A 21,553-nucleotide genomic window follows, 5' to 3' on the forward strand; every position below is an offset into this window, starting at 1 on the left:
CTTTTTAAAAAAAAGGTGGCATCTTCACTACCTTGTTGCCACCGCAACAAAATTAGCACCGGTGGTTGCGATGCTAACATCTGCACGATCCCGCTACGCTTGAATCTCTGAAATTCTGTGATTGGGCATTATGTTAGCGCAAACTAAAGTCTATATTCTCGATCAAATCAACGATGAGGGGCAAGGAAGCGTTTATTTATCTATTTATTTCGATTGACCTTCAAAACCCCCTCAGGGAGGGTATTACAGAAGGTTTTAATACTCGCGTTTGTAAAATCAGTAAACAAAACAAGAACGACAGGTATAAAATGAAGCAAGAAAGTATACGTGGTTAAACTGAAATCAGTCAAAAACAAAACATTGTGAACGCACTTTCGTTTTCTTTCCCTTCACTTTTTCAACTATGAGGCAGCGGTGAGAATGACTTCGCTCAATTTCTCTTTGAAGTTAAGAGGATACGATATGGGGGGAAACGATGTTGTGGGGAAGGTCATTCCATACTTTCGCTGCGTGTAGGAAAAAGCAGACGAGATCACTGTTCTAGTTTTGGTGCGCAATTACATCAGTTGATTATATCGAATAACACCTTTCTTTTGCCGCATATCAAGCCAGTGCATCAATTAAATGTGTGCAGTGTGCAGCGAACGGCACTTGCCACTCAACGTCAGATCTACGCCGAGTCGTCTCGTGGATGGGGACGACCCTCCGACCTTTTGCCGGCGTAGCCGTTTCCGTACGGCATCATTGCACGGAGGGGGAGAAAGAAAACGATCGAATAGTCAACGCACTTGGCCAGTCAGCAACCCAGAGGCGTCGCCAGCGGCAGTTCCGACACCCGTCGCCCGGTGACTCTCCGGTCTTTGGGTCCCTCGCACGTCTTCTCCGGGGTTTATTAATAGCGGAGAGACGAAGTGGGCCGCCAACCGGACGCCTCTCGAATCTGGACGCAGCGCGGTGCGCGGTAAATCCCTCACGCCGCCCAATCGGTCACCGGGAAGTCGACCGGCGTGAGCGCCGAGACGTCACCGGGAATCCCCGTCCCACCCTCTTAACTGTTTCCGTACCTGGAAATGACCGACAGAGCGATGTAATGCATCCTCGTCTCGCAAAACACGAGAATACGGAGCAGGAGGAAGACGTCGTAGAGGATTCGGAAAGATCCGCCTTTGACAGCAGCGCCGTGCGAGGGTCGGACAAAGCCGCCGCACGGAAGCCGTCCGAACGAAACGGAGAACGGCGGACGGGGGACAGCAGGGGTGTACGTGGGCGTATCATACGTACACGCGCGTGCGTACAACTTACAAGCGTGTGTATGTCGGAGAAATGAAGAGAGGGGAGCGGAGGTTGGAGGGAGGGAAGGGAGAGGGTTTGCTGGAATTGTGTGTGAATTAAAGGGATGCACAGGTTCAGGTACACTCGCGAGCCTCCACGCGGTCCCTCGAGCACGAGAGGCGCTTTTCAAAGTTCCGAGGCCGCACCCGTAGACCCGAAGCGACCTCTCTGAATACAGAGGAGGCGAGTGTAGCGCGACGACACGAAAGCCAGCGCTTCGTTGTAATTCCCCCAGCGAAAGATAACGTCCTGTCCGGGGGGCACGGCGGGCTGCGGCGGAGTCGAGAGGGAGCTGGTTTCCTCGAATGCTGGAGAGCCGGTGGCCCACTTCGGGAGGCTGCCCCGGCGAGGGGCTCCGGGGCAGCGCCCCAGGCAGCACACGAGAGCTCTTCCGCGCACTAATGAGCGCGATCGCGCGAGCGCCGCCCCGCCGGCCGCGTACGAGGCGAGCGACAGATGAACTCAAGTTCCTCTTCCGTCCCGGTCGCCTGGCTACTGGCGGAAACCCGTTCCGACTCGGGTTCTTTCCCCGCCGCAATGTTTCGAACGAATTTGACAAAACAAGTTTGCGCGGGAACTCGAGAGGGATTCGTGAAGCACAGCGTTGTTTGCGACAGCCCAAAAGTTAAAGGCCTCTCGTACGGTGCCAACTACGAGGGCTGTTGCTAAAACAATTCCCGAATAGTTTCGGCGCTGATTCCCCGAGCCGAACCTATTCCCGCCTCAAAAAACTGTGTCGTTCGGTCATGGCTCGAATAGGCGTACGGGCCGCCACAGCGTGCTTCATCCATCAATCCGGGGCTTCTTGGGCGGAAAACCGCAACCAAGCCGCACGTGCGGATAGGTCCCCACAGCAGCCGCCGGGGTTTAATCGCGCAGTGCAACGAGGAGACGACGCTTTCGGTTTCGCAAAGCCAAGACATCAGTCAAGCCGGCCCGGAAACCTGTTTTGTACACTTCTCCGTAGCTTCCCGTTGGAAAGATCCATCTTCCATTTTCTTTCTTTCTTTTCTTTTTTTCAAAAACAAAGAGGGGAACATGTTTTCGCTTTACTCGCTAACTCGAAAAGGCTGGTCACAGACAGCGCTTGTAGCGATTCCCAAACGCTCAAACTCAGCGCGACTCGCGGGGCACCGCGTGCGAAATGGCTTACGTCGTCCCCCGGCCTTCGCCAATCAGTCCCGCTTGTCCCACGGAGTCCGCTGCCGCATGCGGCGAACAGTCCACTCTGACAGACGCCCCGGCCATCCATCAAGGTCGAGCGTGCTGCAGCTCGGGGCTTCCACAGATTCCCGCTTGCGATTAGCGATGTTTTAAAGAGAAAACAGGCTCCCGCGTTCGGACCAACTCACGTGAGACCAAATCGGCGGCTACTGAGGATTACGGGACGCTTCCGCCTGCTGCGATGTCGCGCTTCCTACCTCCAAGGAGCGAATAAAACGTCCGGTCTAGAGAAGGAGTCCCGTCGTGGATCATTTACGCAAATTGTGCGAGCGAAAGCCCGGATGCATCTAGTTGTGCCGCATGTCTAGGAATGATATTGATTAACTGCCACAACATCGATCGTGCCCAGTCAACCTTCGTTAAAGCGAAAGCCGTTACAACGTCGAATGCAGCGAGACGAGAAGGTCATAAAACGTCCAGCCCGTTTACTACTAGTAGTATTCACAAACGATGCCGGCGTTTCGAGGAGGGGTTTTCCGCGGTGGTCGCGAAGAACACGCCTGCATGGTCCGTGCGCTTCGCAGAAAACCCGCTTTGATGGCGTCTCATCGACCATAATTACATCGGTCGTTTCGGATAACGGCTTCCAGAACCACCTTGCTGAAGGTGTTACAGAAGTATACAGCCGCTGTTCACATTAACGATGACTGTCTCTAAGCGTGTTTCTTAATATTTCGTCGTCGTGCGGTGGTGGTACGCTCGATCACCATGGGCCAGATGTCAAGGAGCGACCCAAGTCGTATCGAAATAGGACGGAGGCGGAAATGTCTAACTCAAAGCTCGAGCGCTCTCGGTCGGCTGGGGAGAGGGATGACAAATAAGAGGCATCGGTGTGGTGGGTGTCCGGTGGTACACGGGAAGTGTCATCCCAGTGGTCACGTCAGGGACTGCACTTCCTCGACGCGATCGAGTTCTTTCGTGTTTCCATCTGAGTAAGCTATAGGTAGCTTTGCTAGGCGAAGAGACAGCGGGGTGCGCGTTAGGTACCCTCTTGCTCGTATCTACCAGTAAATTCGGCCTGGGAATATATTCCTGCGACAGCGTCGTGCTCACGAAGAGAAAACACTGCGATGGGTCCTCCGTGGCAGAACAAGATGGTGACCACCCAAGAAACGTGGGACTGAACGGAATCGCTTATAGCTTTTATTTTATTTTTTCTCGTCAATTTATTTGTTTGTTGCGCGTTGTGAATAAAAGAACACGAGCAAGAAAAAAAAGAACGAGGTCACGGGTTAGGTTGTCCCCTGAGGGGAACCATGAAAAACGCGAAAAGATGGCCGTGGGAGAAGACCAGAAGAGTGGAGTGACGAGCATGCCAACCGAAGAAACTAATTTTTTTTATAATTTTTGGCAGTTGTAAAAGAACTGTCAACCATTACATAATTCCTTTCTCTTCAGGCTAGAGCTTTTACTCCGTATGCGCTCGCTTCCGCGGCGCGCATATTTGTGTCAGAATTTTCAGATGAATACGCTTATCGCGGTATAATCATCACTTCAGCGACAGTTCATGTAGTCTATTCCTCTTAGTCTATCCGAAGCTAAAGCTAACTGCGAAATGATCTCAGATCCACGAATATGATTACGTTTAAACGCTGCAAAACCAGTAATGACATCCGAACAGATCATATAACCCACGCAGTCTACGAACACTGTACTCATTTTCGGGCGCATTTCCTGCTTCCGTTCACATTCCCGTATATCGCCACTAAATGAAAGTGTTGACGACGGCACTTCCAAATACAAATCAGTTACACTCTTTTGATAGTGGTTCATTTTGCTTACGCATCAAAACACGCCAGCTGAAGCCTCCCTGTTGGAGGGATTGCATACAAAAATCGGTTTTCACCCGCAGTTATCTTGATTATATTTGCGGTCGTTCCGTAGGGCTGGACTCACACTGCTCATGCATCATATAAAAAGAGACCGCTACAGCAGGCGCAAAGCTAGCAGTGGCGGAGCGCGGATGATAAGATTATCATCGCGTTCCGCCACTGCTAGCTTTGCGCCTGCTTCACGAGTGGTAACTTTGGCACGCCCCCGAGTTTCCCACGAGCTTCAAGTCGTTCTAAAAACATTTGATTTAGTAGTTTTCGATGACGCTCTCCAAGTTTCTCATTGGAACCATATGTCTATTTTCACTAATTAAAAAGTTAATGAACGAATTTTAATTAATTAGCCGACTTGTCGCAAATATCAGCCACCCGTATAACTGGCCTGCACAAACCGCATAAGTGTAACTTTCACGGCTTTTTTTTAAAAACAAATCTGTAAGAATAAAAAAAAAACGCTCCAACAAAGAGAGTCCGCAAACAGTGTTTGCGGACTCTCTTTGTATGGAGCAGTGTGGCTTAAAAGTGGCGTGGAGGTCTCTCTCTGATCGACGCCTTTTCCTCAGAAGCTGGATGGACCCCAAGCTGATGCTGTCGGCGTCGCCAGACACCAACTACAGTCCCAAGATCTCCGGGATCCCCTGCGTGGCCGCCGCCTCTCGGTACACGGCGCCCGTGCACATCGACGTCGGGGGAACCATCTACACCTCGTCATTAGAGACGCTGACAAAGTGAGTGCGGGTTGTCGTCCCTCGCCTTTCGACTCCTTGATATCGGGGTCGCCTGCGCGAGATTAAAGAAAAAAAAAAAAAGAGATTAATTTGACAAAATGCACTGCCAAACCCCGCAAAAAAAAAAAAAGAAGAAGAAAAAAAAACTTTAAACGTTTGGATTGTGTATATAAAAGGGCACTCAAGTGGATTCTGAGATCCTATATTTACGGTAATAACTCGATCTGCGGGCTCTAAGTATCCTAAAAACACCGAAACTACACTCATATGTTTTCCACGCTATTTCCATATTAAAAACCTAATCAAAGATCTTATTGGAGCAGACATTAGAGAGCGCCGTCAGACGGCGTTTTCAAACAATGATTGCTGTATTACGTCTCCTACACCGAATGTACTCAAAAATATTTTTCATCGAGAAATTCAAGACGTTAAGAGAAATGTTAGTAACTATGGACACTTTAATCCACAGACGTTTGGTATTGAGTATTGCGTTTCTCCGTGTGTACACACTGAGAAAGGAAAGACTTTCCGAAACGTCTCTGTTGTTACTATAATTTATCTTAACGTCTCCTACACTCAAAGATTTGACTTTTTTTTTTTTTTTTCAAAATACAATGCACAACGCTAGGTAATGCCACGTGTTTCTTCTTTTTCTCCTCCAATAATAATGTTAAGAGATAAGTAATTTTTGGTTCAAGTTAATTTTTTAATACACTTTCAAACAAGTTTTTTTTGTAAATCTCTTACTCTCTTTTTTATTACAGTACTGAGCATGCGTCGTAAAAAGCACCCGTCTACCTTTAGGGTTAGATATGAGAAAAATGAGAAACCCGTGGCATTACTTACTCGTTAATTATCTAATTAAATAATTAACCCATAACTATATCAGCTTGTTCTCGAATCGCCAAGAACACGGAGAATATGTTAGTAAAGCTACATTTCAGTATGCATTTTACGATTTCTCCTAAAGAATTCAAAAGCGTTTTGCGGCCATTCAATATGACCGCCGTGGAGCCGGAGCCTTAAAATGTGCAGTCTCTCTACGCTCACGTGCTCCCTCCAGCCGCCACACGTGCTGATCTGTGTTCTCGTGTGACTCCTTTCGTTTAGTTGCACCACATTGCACAAGGTGAAGCAGAGGTTAGAGTTCAACCTCGGCGGGTAGCTGTAGCGCCAGCTTTCCTGCACAGCCCTAGATTGTTTGCTCGTCACGTGATTGAATTCGGCCAATAGCGGCGCCGCGCGCTCCGCCGCGCATGGAAAACAGGAAAGGAGGAGAAGTGGAGGCCAAAGCAGAGGAACATACGCCGAGGCGCGTGCAACGTCGCCGAAGCGACCGTGTCGGTGGCTTTCCTGCACGGCGCTGGATTCTTTGCTCCTCCCGTGATCGATCTCGGCGAATAGTGGCGCTGCAACACGTGGAAGATGGACTCGCAACTGTGACTCCCGTATACGGAGCCTATTCAGGAACTCTAGCAGAAATGTACCGAGCGGGACACAGTTAACACAGTTACAAAAAAGCGAGCACGCAATCGCGGTTTCTTCCATTCATCTATGATATCTCAAAGGTTGGTATCAAGTCTTTTGGGCCTCTAAACTCGTCAAACACAAAGTTGGGGCCGAAGTTGACGGGGCGCACCGATCTGCATATCACGGCGATGACTTCGCGCTTTTCTCGCCGACGCCCAATCGGCGCGCTCCGCGAACTTTCGGCTCCAACTTTGTGTTCGACGAGTTTACGGGCCCTTGGTGGAATGGCATGTAGTACTCGCGTGGAGCACCATTCTATAGGTGGTTAGAATTATGTTGAATGCACACCTGCATTATTAAACTACGACAAATGGCATATGTCTTGTTCGTGCTAATTGTGTCGTGCTTTGTCCTATCCGAGTACACGTTTCAGGGTACGTCGTACTAGACGTTTTACACCAGTGCAGCAGGTAGAGAGTGCGAATAGGTTTTTTTTTTCATTACCGGACGGAGGTCAACTGACTCGCTTCCCTGTAGCTAAACGTCGTGCATCTACAACTTCAGGGCAGTTCACAGGTTGACGGTAGTTGTATGGTGGCTTCTTCGCACGCTATACGCCTCGCAAGTGGGCTCATTTTCGTCTTCTGCGCATGAGAAAGGAAGTAGCGGTGACGTCAGAACGCCGAACCCTGATTGGCTGATCGCAACCCCCTATCTCAGCGTCGTCTGCTCCTTTGCAACGTCGTCTGCTCGCAACATCGTCTGCGTCTGTCTTACCTTTCCTGCGACTTTCGGAGCGAACTCGACCTTTAAGAGAGGGCAGACGGAATAACTCGAGCGGTACGTTGTTTTTGTCTAACAACTAGCAGACGCGCATCAAGGAGGGAAGTCAAAGGGCTCATTGGCGAGGTGTCCCGGGGCGCCGAGGTTTTTTTGCTTAGAACCGAGGCAAGTTCCCTCCCAAATACTTTTCCCCTCCATTCGTGTGCGGCGAGACCCCTCACTCTTTAACGGCGTCGGCGGGTTGGCGCAGTTAACGTCGTCTGCTTTACGTCTGCTAGTCAAAGCGATGGCTGCTTTACCTTTGCTGCGTCTGTCGGAGATTCACCGCTTTTTCATCGGCGATAGTCACCGTTGCCTCGGGAAACAGGGAGATAACAAGAGGAAGAAATTGACCCCTTAATATAAAATTGAGGTCAGCGATCAAAGTATAATATGGGAAGGGTTCACAAGGGTCGCGCGGGCATATTCCACTCAGCACGCCAGCCGGTCGTGGGCAGACGGTCGACGAGTCGCGGAGCGCCTGCTAGGCCTAACTGCCCAGCTCGTTTGGTCGCGTTCGGTGGGATCGTGGCCGTGGGAGCTTTTCCCGGGTGTTTGTGGATCCAGCGTTCTTGTTCGTCGTGGTCTGTTTCAAGGACTTTTTACTTTTTTCTTGCTGCTTGAAGTCGGGACGCGTCAGAAGCGCATGTAAAAAAATAAACGTTCGTGGGTCGTCGCGACCGCGACGCTGTCGGCCATGCTGATTTGATCGTAAGACAGCTTCGGAGCTGCCGCAGAATTTCGTCGTAACCTGCGCAAAACTTACGAAAATTTCGTTTCGTGAATACGAATTTGTTCTTAAGTTCTGTCTTACGCACATTTTTGGCGTAAGATCGTTTCGTGAATCTGGCCTCTGCACTTCCGAAAGTCGCAGGAAAGGTAAGACAGACGCAGACGACGTAGCGAGCAGACGACGTTGCAAAGGAGCAGACGACGCTCAGATAGGGGGGCGCGATCAGCCAATCAGGGCTCGGCGTTCTCACGTCACCGCTACCCCCTGCGCGAGAAGCAGACGAACTTGCCCTCCGCATTGAATGAAAACGTATAATTTGCGTCGGTGCCGACGCAACTTTACGTTCAATCATGCATTCTAGACAGATTCTTTTTTACTAATATTTTTTATAGGAACGTTGTCTACCCTATACAACGCCTACATGGGCTTATGCTGTTTATGCCAAAAAGTTGAGGACCTCGGATGGCCTCAACCTTTGGAGCAGCAGCCGCGAATTGAGATTGGGATATGCATGTGTCTCAAAGACAACTGGGCATTCTTGTAACAGTTTGATCGATTCGCACGCCATCCTTCACCCGCCCCCCGCCACTTTTCTTCGCCATATGCAACTCCAAATGCACGACTGATTTCTGTAGAAAACGAGACTACCTCGCGAAAAACTGTTTCGAGACAGCTTGATAGATAACAGCAGGGGGAAAATTGAGTTGCCTGGAGCTTCGCGAAGGTAGCCGAAGGTAGCAGGGTCGCAGCGGGCAGCTCATCCCAACCTCGTTTTCCAATTACTCAAAGCACTCACGGAGAGGGCGAAGAGCTGAAGGTCGTCGCTATTACATCTCTCGCAGTATTCGCCGAGGAACCTGTCAGATGTTCCACAAAACAATTGCCTCCGAGCAGCGCGCCTTATCTTCACTCAAACTCCAACCGTGCACGGCAAGCGCGCGTGAAAGTAGCCAGAAAAAAAGGCCAAGCAAACAATCGAGGATTTCCGTCGGCGCTTCCCCAAATGAGAGAGCGCACGGAGCAGTAGCCAATAACAAGACAGCTGACAAACAGATTGGTCAAATCGGCCTGCCGTCTTGGGACTCCCGACGCGGCCCGTCTTCCTACCCCCTCCCCGAAAGGGCCTCAGGGCCTAAGGGCAGGCCCATTTCGCTACGCCCTATCCCACATCCCAAGCTCGTCAGCTCGGAAACCGCACTGCTGGTAGCTCGGCCGCCGGTGGCGATGGCTGCGAGGCAAGGCCGTGACACGACGGCCCCCTCTCCGAAAATCGGCGTCATGGCAGCGAGCAACCTCCTGCCGGGGGACCCTCGGAGTAACGAGCGACATGGGAAAATTCGCGGCGCCTACGCCTTCGCCCCGGGAGGCTTCTACCCAGGTGCACTCGAGCGGTAGTGCGCGCCGTACGGCGGGCTGGCCGCGATCGCCGAGGGTCGCCGAGATGCGCGTCTTTGTTCCCGCGGAAGACACCCGGCGCTTTCTCCGGCACTGGCACACCTTGTTCCTCGCGGCCGCCTCGGAGAGCCGACTGACGACGAGGCACGCAGAGTTGAAGCGGACGAGGCCGGATTTCATTAACGCCGGTGCCGGCTGATTGCCTTACGTAGAGGACAAAAGAAGAAAAAGAAAACACCATGCATCACTCACGACGGATTAAAGCAGCCAGAGACAAGCGGCATTCTTCATTCGCCGTTTCCCTGCGAGGCATGCAGCAGCGGTCAGGCGGCTCGGCGAGCATTTCCTCCTGCTGCCAATCAGGCTTACAGGCTGGCCGAGTGCGACGCAGTCAGACCTCCGCGCGAGCGGCGCCGCCGGCGCGAGCCCCGTGCGGCTGCGAGTACTGCTGCTGACGCGACGCGGCCCCGCTTCAACCGCTTCAATCACGGGCCGAGCTGGAGCGTGGTGACGGCATTATTCGGCACGTTTTTTTGTTTTGTTTTGTTTTTTTCTAGCTTTCTTCCGTTTTTTCTTTTTTTTTTTTTTTTTTTTTGGCCCGGCTTTTCCACTTTTTCACTATCTCTTCCTTGGCGCTGAGGTTGCATCACTGCTAATTTGAAGGCAGAGCCTAAAATTACCCCGGTTGATTACAGTGACGGGGTGCCGCGGCTCCTCATCTCGACCGCTTGTTAGCGCTATCAGATGAGTTCTGAGGTCGATGCGGAGGGCGGCCTCAAAGGAACCACGCGACCAAGCAGCTGCGAAGGGAATACCTCCGTTGGTCGCCGCTGCCGTACCGCCTTAGCGGCTCGTGAATCGCGGCGCAGAACAGGTTGGACGGTCATCACGCGTGTCGACGCTCTCCGTCACGGGAGCAGACACCGACACAAGCTCCGCGCTAAATTGCTTTTGCAGCAACTCGGGGTATCTGGGTTCGGTGGTATATTAAGGCATGGCCGGGCGACAACCAGGTCGTGCCACCCTCCTAACTGTTGCAGAAAGAGGGAAAGCCACTGTGACTGGGGAGGGGGGCAAAGTGTACTTACGTGTTGCGTACTTGAGAGAAAAGATAAAAACGGTGGATCCAATGGAGTTTTCATTTCTTGTTCGAATGCATAAAAACTTCGTAGGCTTATATGGTGCCCCAACAACAGCGCTAGACTTACTTTTGTAATTAAACGCATAATGTATAGACGCATTAGTATAAATTGTGGAACCTTATGTCAGACGAAAGTGCTCAACGGGAAGAGCATACATGCCGGCAGATGGTTTGCATGCTCTTCCTGTTGTTATGAGAACCATTTCGTGGCCAAATCATCTCGCAGAATGGCGACCGGCATTGGCCACCGGGTGATGTGATTCGATACCGTGCGACTTCTTTTTTGGGGGGTTTGTCTAAATGTCGTGTCCGTACCAACAAATCACAAATAATTTCTGAGCTCAGGCGAACACTGGGCGTTTCATTGGCGAAATTCAACCGTGTAGTTATGCGGAAATGTCATCGAGATTCGTGAATTTCGTCAAAAGAAAACAAAAAAAGTGTGCCAGGCTGCCAACAGAGTCTCGGGGGCGGCTATTGGCTCCGCGTTGAGTATTGTGTTCCACGATGTGTTCCACGTCGGATATTGTTTCATATGATGGATAGTGCGTTCCACAGTTATCACACTTATTGAAATAAAAATATCAGCGTCCTCTTTTTAAATTCAATTATGCGTTTGATTACAAAATGATATCTTGCTTTCTGGGGCATCCTTTACATTCAAAATATGTGTTTCTAATACAAGAGCACCGGCATTAACTTTTAATATATATATCCGTTTGATTTATTATCTTTCTGTAACGTTACACCCTTCCAAGACGTCGTCTTCATTCTTTACATGAAGCCTCAACCAGGTGTCGACCAGCAACAGTGCTGCCGGTTCAACAGCTCGTTTTTATTCGCACAGATAAATAAAACAAAAATGGCCGTGCAAAGGTTGAGGAAGGCTCCCGGACATTTGACTGGGCCACGCAGCTTATCAACAGCCGCGCAGAATCAGTATCCAGGTAGCCTCAAAGATTCCGGAAAGATTACCACAGAAGCAACAAAAACCGCGGCGGTCGGCCGGTGGAGACGAACGACCGTAACATCTTCTGCGGGCAAGGCCCACGGCAGTTAGTTCACTCCGAAATCCGCGAAAGGCGTGCCGATCTTGCATCCGTCTTGAGCACTCTTCATCCTGTGCCCGGAGAAAGAGCGAGCCCGTGTTTGCGCAGTCTTTCCCCTACGGAGACTCGGCAAGAAGAAAGGTCGCTTTATATCGCCGCGTAACTCACGCGGTATCCATCAGGGTGCGCTGATTGAACTCTGCGGGCGTCCAGAGTTCAGCGGACGTGATTTATCTCGAAAGAACGGTGCATACACAACATCGATGGAACGCCGCAGACGCCACTCCACTTGAGTCCTAAATTTGCTTCTGCTGGTCGTTCGGGTGCCCTTTGTATTTTACGGCGCTTTGCTTCTTTTCGAAGAGCCATGCTAGGTCGAGTAAATTGATTTCCCAAAGTTGTGGATGTTGTGACAGTGAGGCTAACTGCGTTGCGGGCCTCGCCTTCGGTTTGTTGGCGTAGTCCATCTTTCAGAGTTTGTTCGTCCGTTCCGTGGAGAATGTGAAGGTGCCTCTGACTCCTGGTCGTCCGAATGCTTGCGAAGGCGGGCATTAGAAGTGACGCCTGGTCCTTGATGGTAGGTTTGTCAGTTTGAAAAATTGGAGCATATTTGAGTGGAAAATATGAGTCGCGAGTTACACGATACTTTCAATCTTTATTCCTGAGGAGGCGAACGAAGTTCTATCGACGGAGCTGAAAGATGCTAATGAGCATTCATTTAGGCGCAGTGGTCAACGTCAAACCAAAAACCGTTGCTCACTAACCGGACGCAACACTGAAACCCGCCGACTATAAAGCTACCTTTATCTAGGGACCTTTAGGGTCGGCGGCCAATCAGTTCACGATACTCCGCGCGTGGTATGTGCTCGTGACGCAAGAGCGCGGGCTGATTCGCCGATTGCAAAGGGAGCTATATTAAAGGTACCTTTATGCCGGCCGTGCGAATGGGGTAGTAGACCTCCATTGCTAAAACGTAAATCAAATCGATTCACTTTTTTTTTTTTTTAAGCAAGCTTGTTGGTGTGCGCAATGCCAGCTTTCCACAAACGTAAGACGGCAATGGTAATATGAGTTAGAAAAAGAATCCCATTGATAACAGAGAATGGCGTGTTCGTCTGCCTACGTTCAATTACGATCTGGCGTGATAACGAAATGATGACTCCCATCCTGGGTGCGCACAATAAGCAAGGAAAAATACGAACAACAGAACTACGAAAAAGAAAAAGACGAACCACTGTTAGCGATAGATAGGTAGATGCCTAGCGCGATGATGAAGGCCTCGCTACTGCGCGGCTCGAAAGCACGATGACGCGCCGGGAGTTTCCTCGAGTCTAGCATGTCTCGCGCGCGCGTGGACACAACCTAGCTTACGCGCAAAGCGCAAAGTGAATGGCGTGACCGAGTGCGGCTGCGCGGAACGGCAATGAAGCCCTGGCACGTGCAGCGGCCGCCTGACGCGTCGGGGGAAAAGCAGTAATTACATCAGCGCGAATGACCGTCATCACGCGCAGATGAACAGGTCCTTCCGCGGCGGCCAAGTAGCGTAATACGCTCTAGATAAATACACCCATTGTGTCCCTCCGAACGGGGGTCTACAATTACAAGCGTTCTGGAGACAGCCCAGTTGAAGGGACCCGTAGTTTTCGGGGCTACCGTGTCATTTGGGAGACGCACTTTACACAGCGCACTGCGTATATAGATCGCCGCTGATTGCTGGCGGTGTTCCTCCACTGCGTGCCACGCGCAACTGTCCGCAGCGATGGGACAGGGGGTAGGCAGGCAGGCAGGCGGGCGCAACGTGAGTCTGTCAGTATGAAATCACCCCCGTCTAATCGCTCCGCAAACGGGTCTCGGAGCTTTGTCTCGGCGCGTCCTCTATCGCACTGCCGCGACGCAGCAGGGCCGAGGACGGTGCCGCGAGTCAGGTGCCCGGTTGACGAGCGTCTTGACGAGCGGCCACTGTCGGACCTGGTTTCGTTCGCCGTGCATGCGACGCAACGATTGGCCGGCTGTGCGCGTGCGTCAGGAGAGACCATGACTCTCGCGCACGCGAAGTATTCCCAGGAACTTGATCCCGATCACGTGGAGAAATAAAGGACTCTCTGTTAGCGTGAGTAGCCGCGTATAGCTCTAGATGAGCCTGCTTGGTTTCCTCGTGAATTTGGGTACATTTTTTTGGCGTGTTACTAGGACGACGAATATGCGATTTGACAGCAGGACCGTAGCCTTTAGGAAGAAACCTCGATCGCAATGACGCGGGCCGCGGAAAGAGCGTGTGTTTGGAATTATGTTTTGTCATTAGATTTGCACCCGTCCATTTGCGTATAAGTTTAGGAGAAATCAATATAAATATAAAAGTTGAGGCTCCAATCCACGCTGTAATCACTCATTCACACTGGAAGCGGATCCGCGTTCGCAAAGGGGTTGCGAACGCGGTTGTATAAAGATGCAGTACCATTGCACGCGCACTCGATGACATCAAGTGCGCGTGCAATTGTACTGGATCTTTATACAACCGCGTTCGCAACCGCTTCGCGAACGCGGATCCGCTTCCAGTGTAAATGGGCGGATAAGGTGGTAGGTTGGCCAGCGAAGTTGTGGTATCACCCGCAACGATTGTCCACTGCACTATATATATAGACCCTTTTTATTGGAAAACTCCACCAAGTGATGCTCCAGTCCTTGACGTCGCATAGAACTTCTGGTTTGTAAAAAGAATAAACAAAGGCCACCACTGCTTGAAATGTAGATAAAGCGTTTAACCACCGATTCTCCAGGTGAACGCCAAAAGAACGAAGGAGTGCGAGATCTGTTAAAATGTTTCGAATATTCCTGTAAACCAACTTGCTTCCTCTAAGAGGTAATATTCCACAGCCGAAGGCCCTCGTTAAATCTCCATCTTTGTGGCCCGTGCAGTATTGATGCTTTCCACCACTGGTGACATAAGCAAGCTCAACAGGCTTCCAAAGGCGGTGCGGCCGGAAGTCGCTTGGGACGCGAGCGGCAGTTCAAGTTTGTAAACAGCAAAAGGGTCTATATTATACCAAATGAATCGCGAAAGAAAAGTAAATGCACGGTACCAAATCTTTTTTTTATATATGGAAGACTTCGTACGGCTGCCGTTGTCGCGGTAACTTATGCAACCGCAATCTTTACCGGGAAACCCATGCGGGGAGCGCTTCGTGCTTCGCATTGTTTGTGGGGCTAGTGACGTCACTCCCCAATTCGTACTCTGCGCGCCGTTGCCGCTGCAGCTTATGGAATCGCAATCTTTACCGAGAAACGCATGCGGGGAGCGCTACTTGCTTCGCATTGTTCGCGCTAGCCTTATCATCTACCATGTGGTTTTAACACTTGTTTTGTGATTTTCTTATTGAAACACGCGTCAAATCCACATGATAGATGATAAGGCGCGCGCGAACGATGATAAGGTGCGCGCGATGGTTTTCTGTCGTCTACTGTTCTGTCGACGGACACGAAAAAATTCGGCAAACAAATCATAAACAACTTCGATGTAAGAAAAACAACAAAAAAAAACACAAATTTTAGCAGACATGGCAACACGTCGAACTAATGCCTGAGTTAGAGCTTGTCGCTTTTCGGTTGTCTTCCCGACTTTTCGATTTTGACATTGATGATTGAGAAAAATCCTTCAAATAGCAGAGCATAAAGGTTCACACTTGTAGCTGCTTACGACCGTGTATCTTTAGACCTCTTAAGATCCCTCACGACGAAGTACACACTGGCGCCCCCTTGGGGGAACCCGTGGAGCACTTGACATTTCCGTATAATAACCTATTTACATCGCGCATCATTCTAACTTGCTTGACTCGAAAAAGTAAAAAAAAACAAAAACAAAAAAAAAATTTGACAATGTTATAAACGACCATTTTTCATGGATAGCACGTCATTGGATCTCGCAGATACCGCAAAACCTTCGCTCTGGTGAAATGCAGTTCCAGGCGCCACCTCACGGTCATAGATAGCGCTAGGGTGCCAGTGCGTTCCCTGTCGTAAGAGATCACAACGATGCAGTCGTAAGAGATCACAACGCAAGTACGTAAACGGGCCTTTAGGTGTAAAGGCAGGTATGAGTATTTCTAACGACTGTTATAAAGTGGCGAATCTTTTTCTTTTTTTTTTCTGGTACATATTTTACGAGAAAAAATACGAGTGCTTTATTTGTAAAAAAGAAAAAGTTGTTTGTTAACATTATTTGTTCCTTCAGCGAATCGAGTAACAACAAGCGGTCAAAATCCGAAGTTGTCCAGTGAGGTTCTAGCGCTGTTCCGCGTCAAACTATCCGGTCACTTGGTGGAATAAGAATGGCGTCCTCTCAAGTGCTTCGAGGTGAGAATAGCGCTGATTACTGTATAGTCACTGACAGGATTAGAACGGCGATGAAGTTCTTAAGAGGTCCTACCCTCCCGTGTTTCATATATATATGTATATATATGTTGCGGTCGGTGTATTTACTAATGGTTAAATTTACCATCTCCTGCAAAGACACCAGACGCCCATTGAGGCTGACTATAACTTTCCTCTGTATAAACAAACACACGACACAACTACTTTGTTCCTTAAATGACTTTGGCAGCTCTGCCTTCATCGAGAGTCCCATTTTTTTTTTTTTTTTTTTTTTTTTTTTTGTGGTCCGACATTTAGCGCAAGCCAAAAGCTCATTCGATTGCGCTTTGGCTCCGGTTAGAAACGCAAACCATAAAAAAAGAAGTCATTTTCAAATATTAGGCTGATCCAGTGGCTGTAATGCATAATCTCCAGTGACTCCAGTGGCGGTAACGGAGAACAATATCACCATTAGAGCGACGAGTTCTACGTTGTTCAGGGTGGGGACTACAGTGACTTTGGATGCACACAATGGTCAATTGTGTGTGATCCGACCCTGCAGGCACCACTGAAGCACACACAAAAAGGTATATTACATATATGAATCGCGCTTTCTCTACATTTAGATACGTTAGGCACTGGCATCAGAATACTTCCACGCCCATTTTATACATTTTATACGACCAAGTTGAGGCCTGTCCGAATTAACTCGCGTGATCCACGTGCGTCGCGTGCATGTCTTTTTATACCGGATGCACATGACGTCGCTCACATCCGGCCGGTTCCAAACGCTGTAAAACTTTAAAGATAAAAAAAAAATTATATATATATATATATATATATCAGTACCTTTTTTTAAATATAGAAGGACAGGGTTCAGAATGAAGAACGAGGAATCGGCGCCTGCCCCTGGAAACAGCTCCTGACGGAGACAACCGGACATTAGTCGCGTGAAGGGCGTGGCTAAGAAAACGTCATATCCATCCGGCAAAAAATTACGCGCACGTGACGGACATGGTTGACACGCGCGCTAGCGTTCTCGGCGGCGTGGCGGAGTCACGCCTGCAAGCGTGGCATATCTGCGCGAAGACGAAGCTCGTGTTCGCTCTGTCTCGAGCTTGCGTGCAAACGGTCCCCCTGCCTGCGGCGACCTCCCACCGCCACGTGGAGTCCGCCTGGGCTGTATACCTTGTTGCAGGATTTGGCAGCAGCCCAAAGACGCCTGAGACGCGGACGAAACGCCCGTCGAACGCCAGCCGGCTCCTGCCAGAAGGGGACGACTCACCGGAGTCGTACTGCGGCCGTGTTTAAACACTTTATAGAGGCCGTAATTACGTAATGGCAGCCGCAGTGCATGCGGAGCGGGCCGACGCGGGGGCTCGGGGGTTCCCTGGCGGCTCCGCGAAGGAGACCGGAGTGCGCGCTGCTTGCCTCAGATTAATGACGTCCACGCCCGAACATTTTGGGCCAGCGGCGGGGTCGCCGCCACGCCAGAGATCGGCCGGCGGGCCAGGTGTGGGAAGCTGGCCGCTTGGCAAGGCGGCGTCGCGAGCGGGCCGCCGGCGTACCTGGTGGCCGGCGTTTGGAAGTTGTAACTATATTCGCAGTGTGCGCGACCAAAAGCGTCCCTGTGATCGTAACTCGCGATTAACAAGACCCTCACTGTGGCGTCTTTTTTTTGGATGAATCGTTCTTTCATGGGCGGAACTATGGGAGAGTGTCAACTGTAACGACATTGATTTAAGAATGCGACGACTCCACGCTTTCATCTTTTTTTCTGCACGCACCGTCGAACTTTTCGCTCGGAACTGATGATAAGTGGTCGAGATCACGACTCATGACGTCACGGCGGGGCAAATTCTGATCGTGACGTCATGAACGGGAACTATAGGAGGGCGCCACCGAAACATTTCGGCGCTAATAATCACCGACAGCTAATGAAACCCCGAAGTATCGGTTTTCAGTCAATGAGAGTGCGCCTTTAACCGATCACCAGAGAACCAATCGGGAAGCAAAAAGTGATAATGAGCCAGGCCCTTCGTTTTTGTCAGAGAAGTTCTCTCTGGGTTCAGCGAGCCGGTTAGGATCTAGAGGGGAGTCTCGCCCACAAATAACAAAGCTCTGCCCACGCAGAGGAGGGCTCGTGTGCCAGTGGTCCTTTTCTGGTCGAGTTCCACTCAGTGACATGGTGCCAGGTGGTAAACGACACCGAACTGACCGCTACTTAAAACATATAAAGCTACTTTAAAATAACTGTTATAGAGGCGCATGTTTCGCGGTGCTCCATTCGACGCTTTTTAATTTTTTTGTTTGTTACTGAGTTAAACCTTTTTTTTTTTTTTTGGGGGGGGGGGGGGAATTCGCAGGCGGGGTTTTTACTGCAGATCTTACGCTGCAACAGACCTAGTGAACACGTTTTCGTTGTTTCTCGTGTACTCCAAACAACTTGCGGCAAGTATTTACAGACCTAGTTCGCCGGATCCCATGCGCCATCTAATCAATCATAGGCGGGTTAGAACGCCTTCGCCATATTTTATTCATTATGCTTTCTATTCTCTCTACGTTCGCCCCACCAGTCCTCTTCTTGCCAAGTTGAAACAAGCCCCCCCGGCGTGGGAGGCTATCAGTCGGCCTGGTCTTTTCGCACTTGTGCATTAAGCACAACACAAGAACCACCACGTTTGATTTAAGTAAATCTGAACCCCAGACTCGGTCCTTCGCGAATCGGGCTGGGTGAGCATATCCGCCTTCTATAAAGAGGCAAATGCTTCTTTAAAGACCGGATTTATGCCAAAATTAGCGAGTAATAGAACAAAACGAAAAGAAAAAAAACAACTTAAATGTTTGTAGATCCAATTCCTTGGTTTCTTATCCCGAAGGCGTTCTTAAGGGAGAAGACTTTTCGCGAGTCGTGAAACCTCTTCTCACTGAAGAACGCCCGCGGGATAAGAAATCAAGGAAACGACGCAACCCGAGTGGAGAAAAATGGTGCGGTTGCACGGCGCCCGCTGCCGGCGGTCGTCGGGCTGATGAGGCCTGCGTCCGGCATGCTCCCCGAAACCAGCTGCAAGGGTCGAACTCACGAAGCCTCGGAGGCTTCCAGCAGAGCACCATTGTTCGACCAGTTCGTGACGACCCCTGGGCCGGGGTCAGTGGCGATCGGAGCACGCCGCGTGAAATCAGTCGCCTCCGTCGTGATGCAAACTCGACCGGAAAAGGCTCCGACAGCAATAACCGGTCATGTTGCCGCTTGGGGCAACGCGAGAGCGCACACACACCGCCGAGCGGCACCGCGACAGTGCCCGCCTTCGAGCCCAGGAATTTCGGGCAGAGCTGCCACAATTCGAGAGCGAGAGAAAGCGTTGTGAATGAAGAGGGGGGGGGGGGGGGGGGGGGGGGGGGCAATAGTGTATGCGCACTGGGCACTTTTGTCACTGGCTCGCCAAAATTCGAGTCAAAACATACCACGCTCTCGCTTCGGTCGCGCGATTGGTTTTCGTCGAAGCACTTTCGTGCTCATTTTTCACAACGGCAGGGATACCTGTTGTGATAGCGCGACTTCGGGTGTGTAAATGTTTAGATGAATAGCGGAAACCATTGGAAAAAGGGGCTTTGCGAACGTGTATAATGCAATATTCCGAAACGCGGGGGAGTACATCGTAAAAGAGTTTACTTCGACTTAAAAAAAAAAAAAAAAAGCAAGGTTACCTTAGATTCACAGGGAGAAGTCATAATAGAAAAGTCTATAGCTCGACTTAGCACAACAGGGTTAACAAACAAGAACGTATGGTTCGTACGCCGGGACGCGTTGGCGTGCAGTGCCAACTGCGGCTCCCATCGGACATGTACAAAGGCATATTAGATAAATATAAATTAGTTGGCTGTCCGCATCATTCGACCAGTAAATGCTGAATATGCCGCAACTGAAGGTGCCGCCTACCTACAATAATCGCAGCTAAGTCGTTATGAGTGAACCGCATGTTTCAAGTATTCCATCTTCGAGTCAGAAAGATGCTAGGCGAGCTTGTGAGTTAAAAATATAAACTAAAATAAATTTGATTTTAGGACGAACGAGTCCATAATGAAACAAAGGATACACTTTTTTACCTGATCGTAAAACACATTTATATAAAATGTATTATATATAAGAATATGTTTTATTGTTCTTCAAATCACAAACCCCGTTCTGAAGACAACTGCTGATGGGACCGGCGCTTTCATAACTGGCTGGGCGGACCGCGTGGTATAGTGAACACTAGAATGCTGATATTTCATTAAGGTTACTAATTACAAATCAAAAACACAAAGCATAACGTATCTCTCGAACGTTTAAAGACCTAGAAATCTAGAACTTCAAGTGCACGCAGGCATCGACGCCCTGCGGATATCGCTGTTCACCACTATAATAGAAGCGCCTCCAAGGTCGTCTTTGGCCATGAGCTTACAGGCCAGTTTTCATTCAGATCGCACGAATATATGAGTCACAGGAGGCAGACTCTACGCATAATGGTACCGTGCACCTCCCCCCAAGGACGGCCACTTTCGCCTGATTGCTCTCTTGCCGGGGGCGAGGGGAGTTGCAGCGCTACAGGGGCATGCCGCCCAAGACTGAATCCGGATCGAAGGCTCTCGATTTCGCGCCATCACTAGATATGCCGCCAGTGCAAGCCATAGTGTCTGACCTCCCTGCCCCGTCTGTAAAACAACTTTGAAGCGTCATTTGCGTTCACCAGCTGTTCCCCGCTACTGAAACGAAATATTTGACGCGAGCCTGGTAACGGGCCCTGCTCCAGCACCTCGTACAATACGAAACGTTAGTTCCTCATGTGACGCCAGGTAAATTGCAAGGCAGGCTTGCATGGTTTGACCACCACAATTGACCCCGTAAGTGATGACGTCAGAACATGGTGCTCTGCTCCAAACAAACCGCTGTTATGGACAAACACATCGAGGCTGGACGTGAGGCGAGAAATTGTCTGATTAAAAAGTTGATATTTTGTAACCATTGTTTCTTTTCAGTATCTAATCATGAAGACCTTTTCTGTCGACTCATAAAGCGACGACAAAAGCTCCTAATAAAGTTTCACAACCGGTTTTGCATTGCTAGCAGACGACACGATGGCTTCGCGCGTTCTGTGGTTCTTTCTGTGGAAGTACGCGACTACGTTAAAGGAAGTTGGTGACGATCGACGAAACTTCTACTCTCGGGGTCAACTTTCTGTGGGATTTCGGACGCGAAGAACTCGAGCGTCGATCAAAGCTGCGCACGGGCTGTGCGCAGCTTTGATCGATGCTTGAGGTGAGTATTACAAGCTGGTACGAAACACGCACCAATACTGCGAGCTTGAAAATGGAAGTGGACTCTATCCGCTCATGTTAGAGTCAAAATAATTGCTCCCTCATTACAATGTACTTCAACTGCAAAATCAAAAAGAGGGCCCGAGGCTGCTATGATATGCTCTAACCAGATGCTTTTCTCG

The 21,553-nt window shown here is 50.0% G+C and overlaps 1 protein-coding gene across 2 annotated transcripts in view; it reads left to right on the forward strand.

Annotated features, from left to right (window-relative positions):
• Positions 1–21,553, forward strand: part of LOC8037048 (BTB/POZ domain-containing protein kctd15-like) — a 126,765-nt gene that overhangs the window by 97,899 nt on the left and 7,313 nt on the right. Inside the window, exon 3 of one of the 2 annotated variants that reach the window (XM_029974709.4) lies at positions 4,952–5,116. In XM_029974709.4, the coding sequence (XP_029830569.1) occupies positions 4,952–5,116 (165 nt within the window). The remainder of the gene's footprint in view (positions 1–4,951; positions 5,117–21,553) is intronic. The other variant, XM_029974717.4, reaches the window with a different exon arrangement.

The sequence above is a fragment of the Ixodes scapularis genome, unplaced genomic scaffold, assembly GCF_016920785.2.
Source record: "Ixodes scapularis isolate PalLabHiFi unplaced genomic scaffold, ASM1692078v2 PGA_scaffold9__187_contigs__length_104089568, whole genome shotgun sequence".
NCBI lineage: Eukaryota > Metazoa > Arthropoda > Arachnida > Ixodida > Ixodidae > Ixodes > Ixodes scapularis.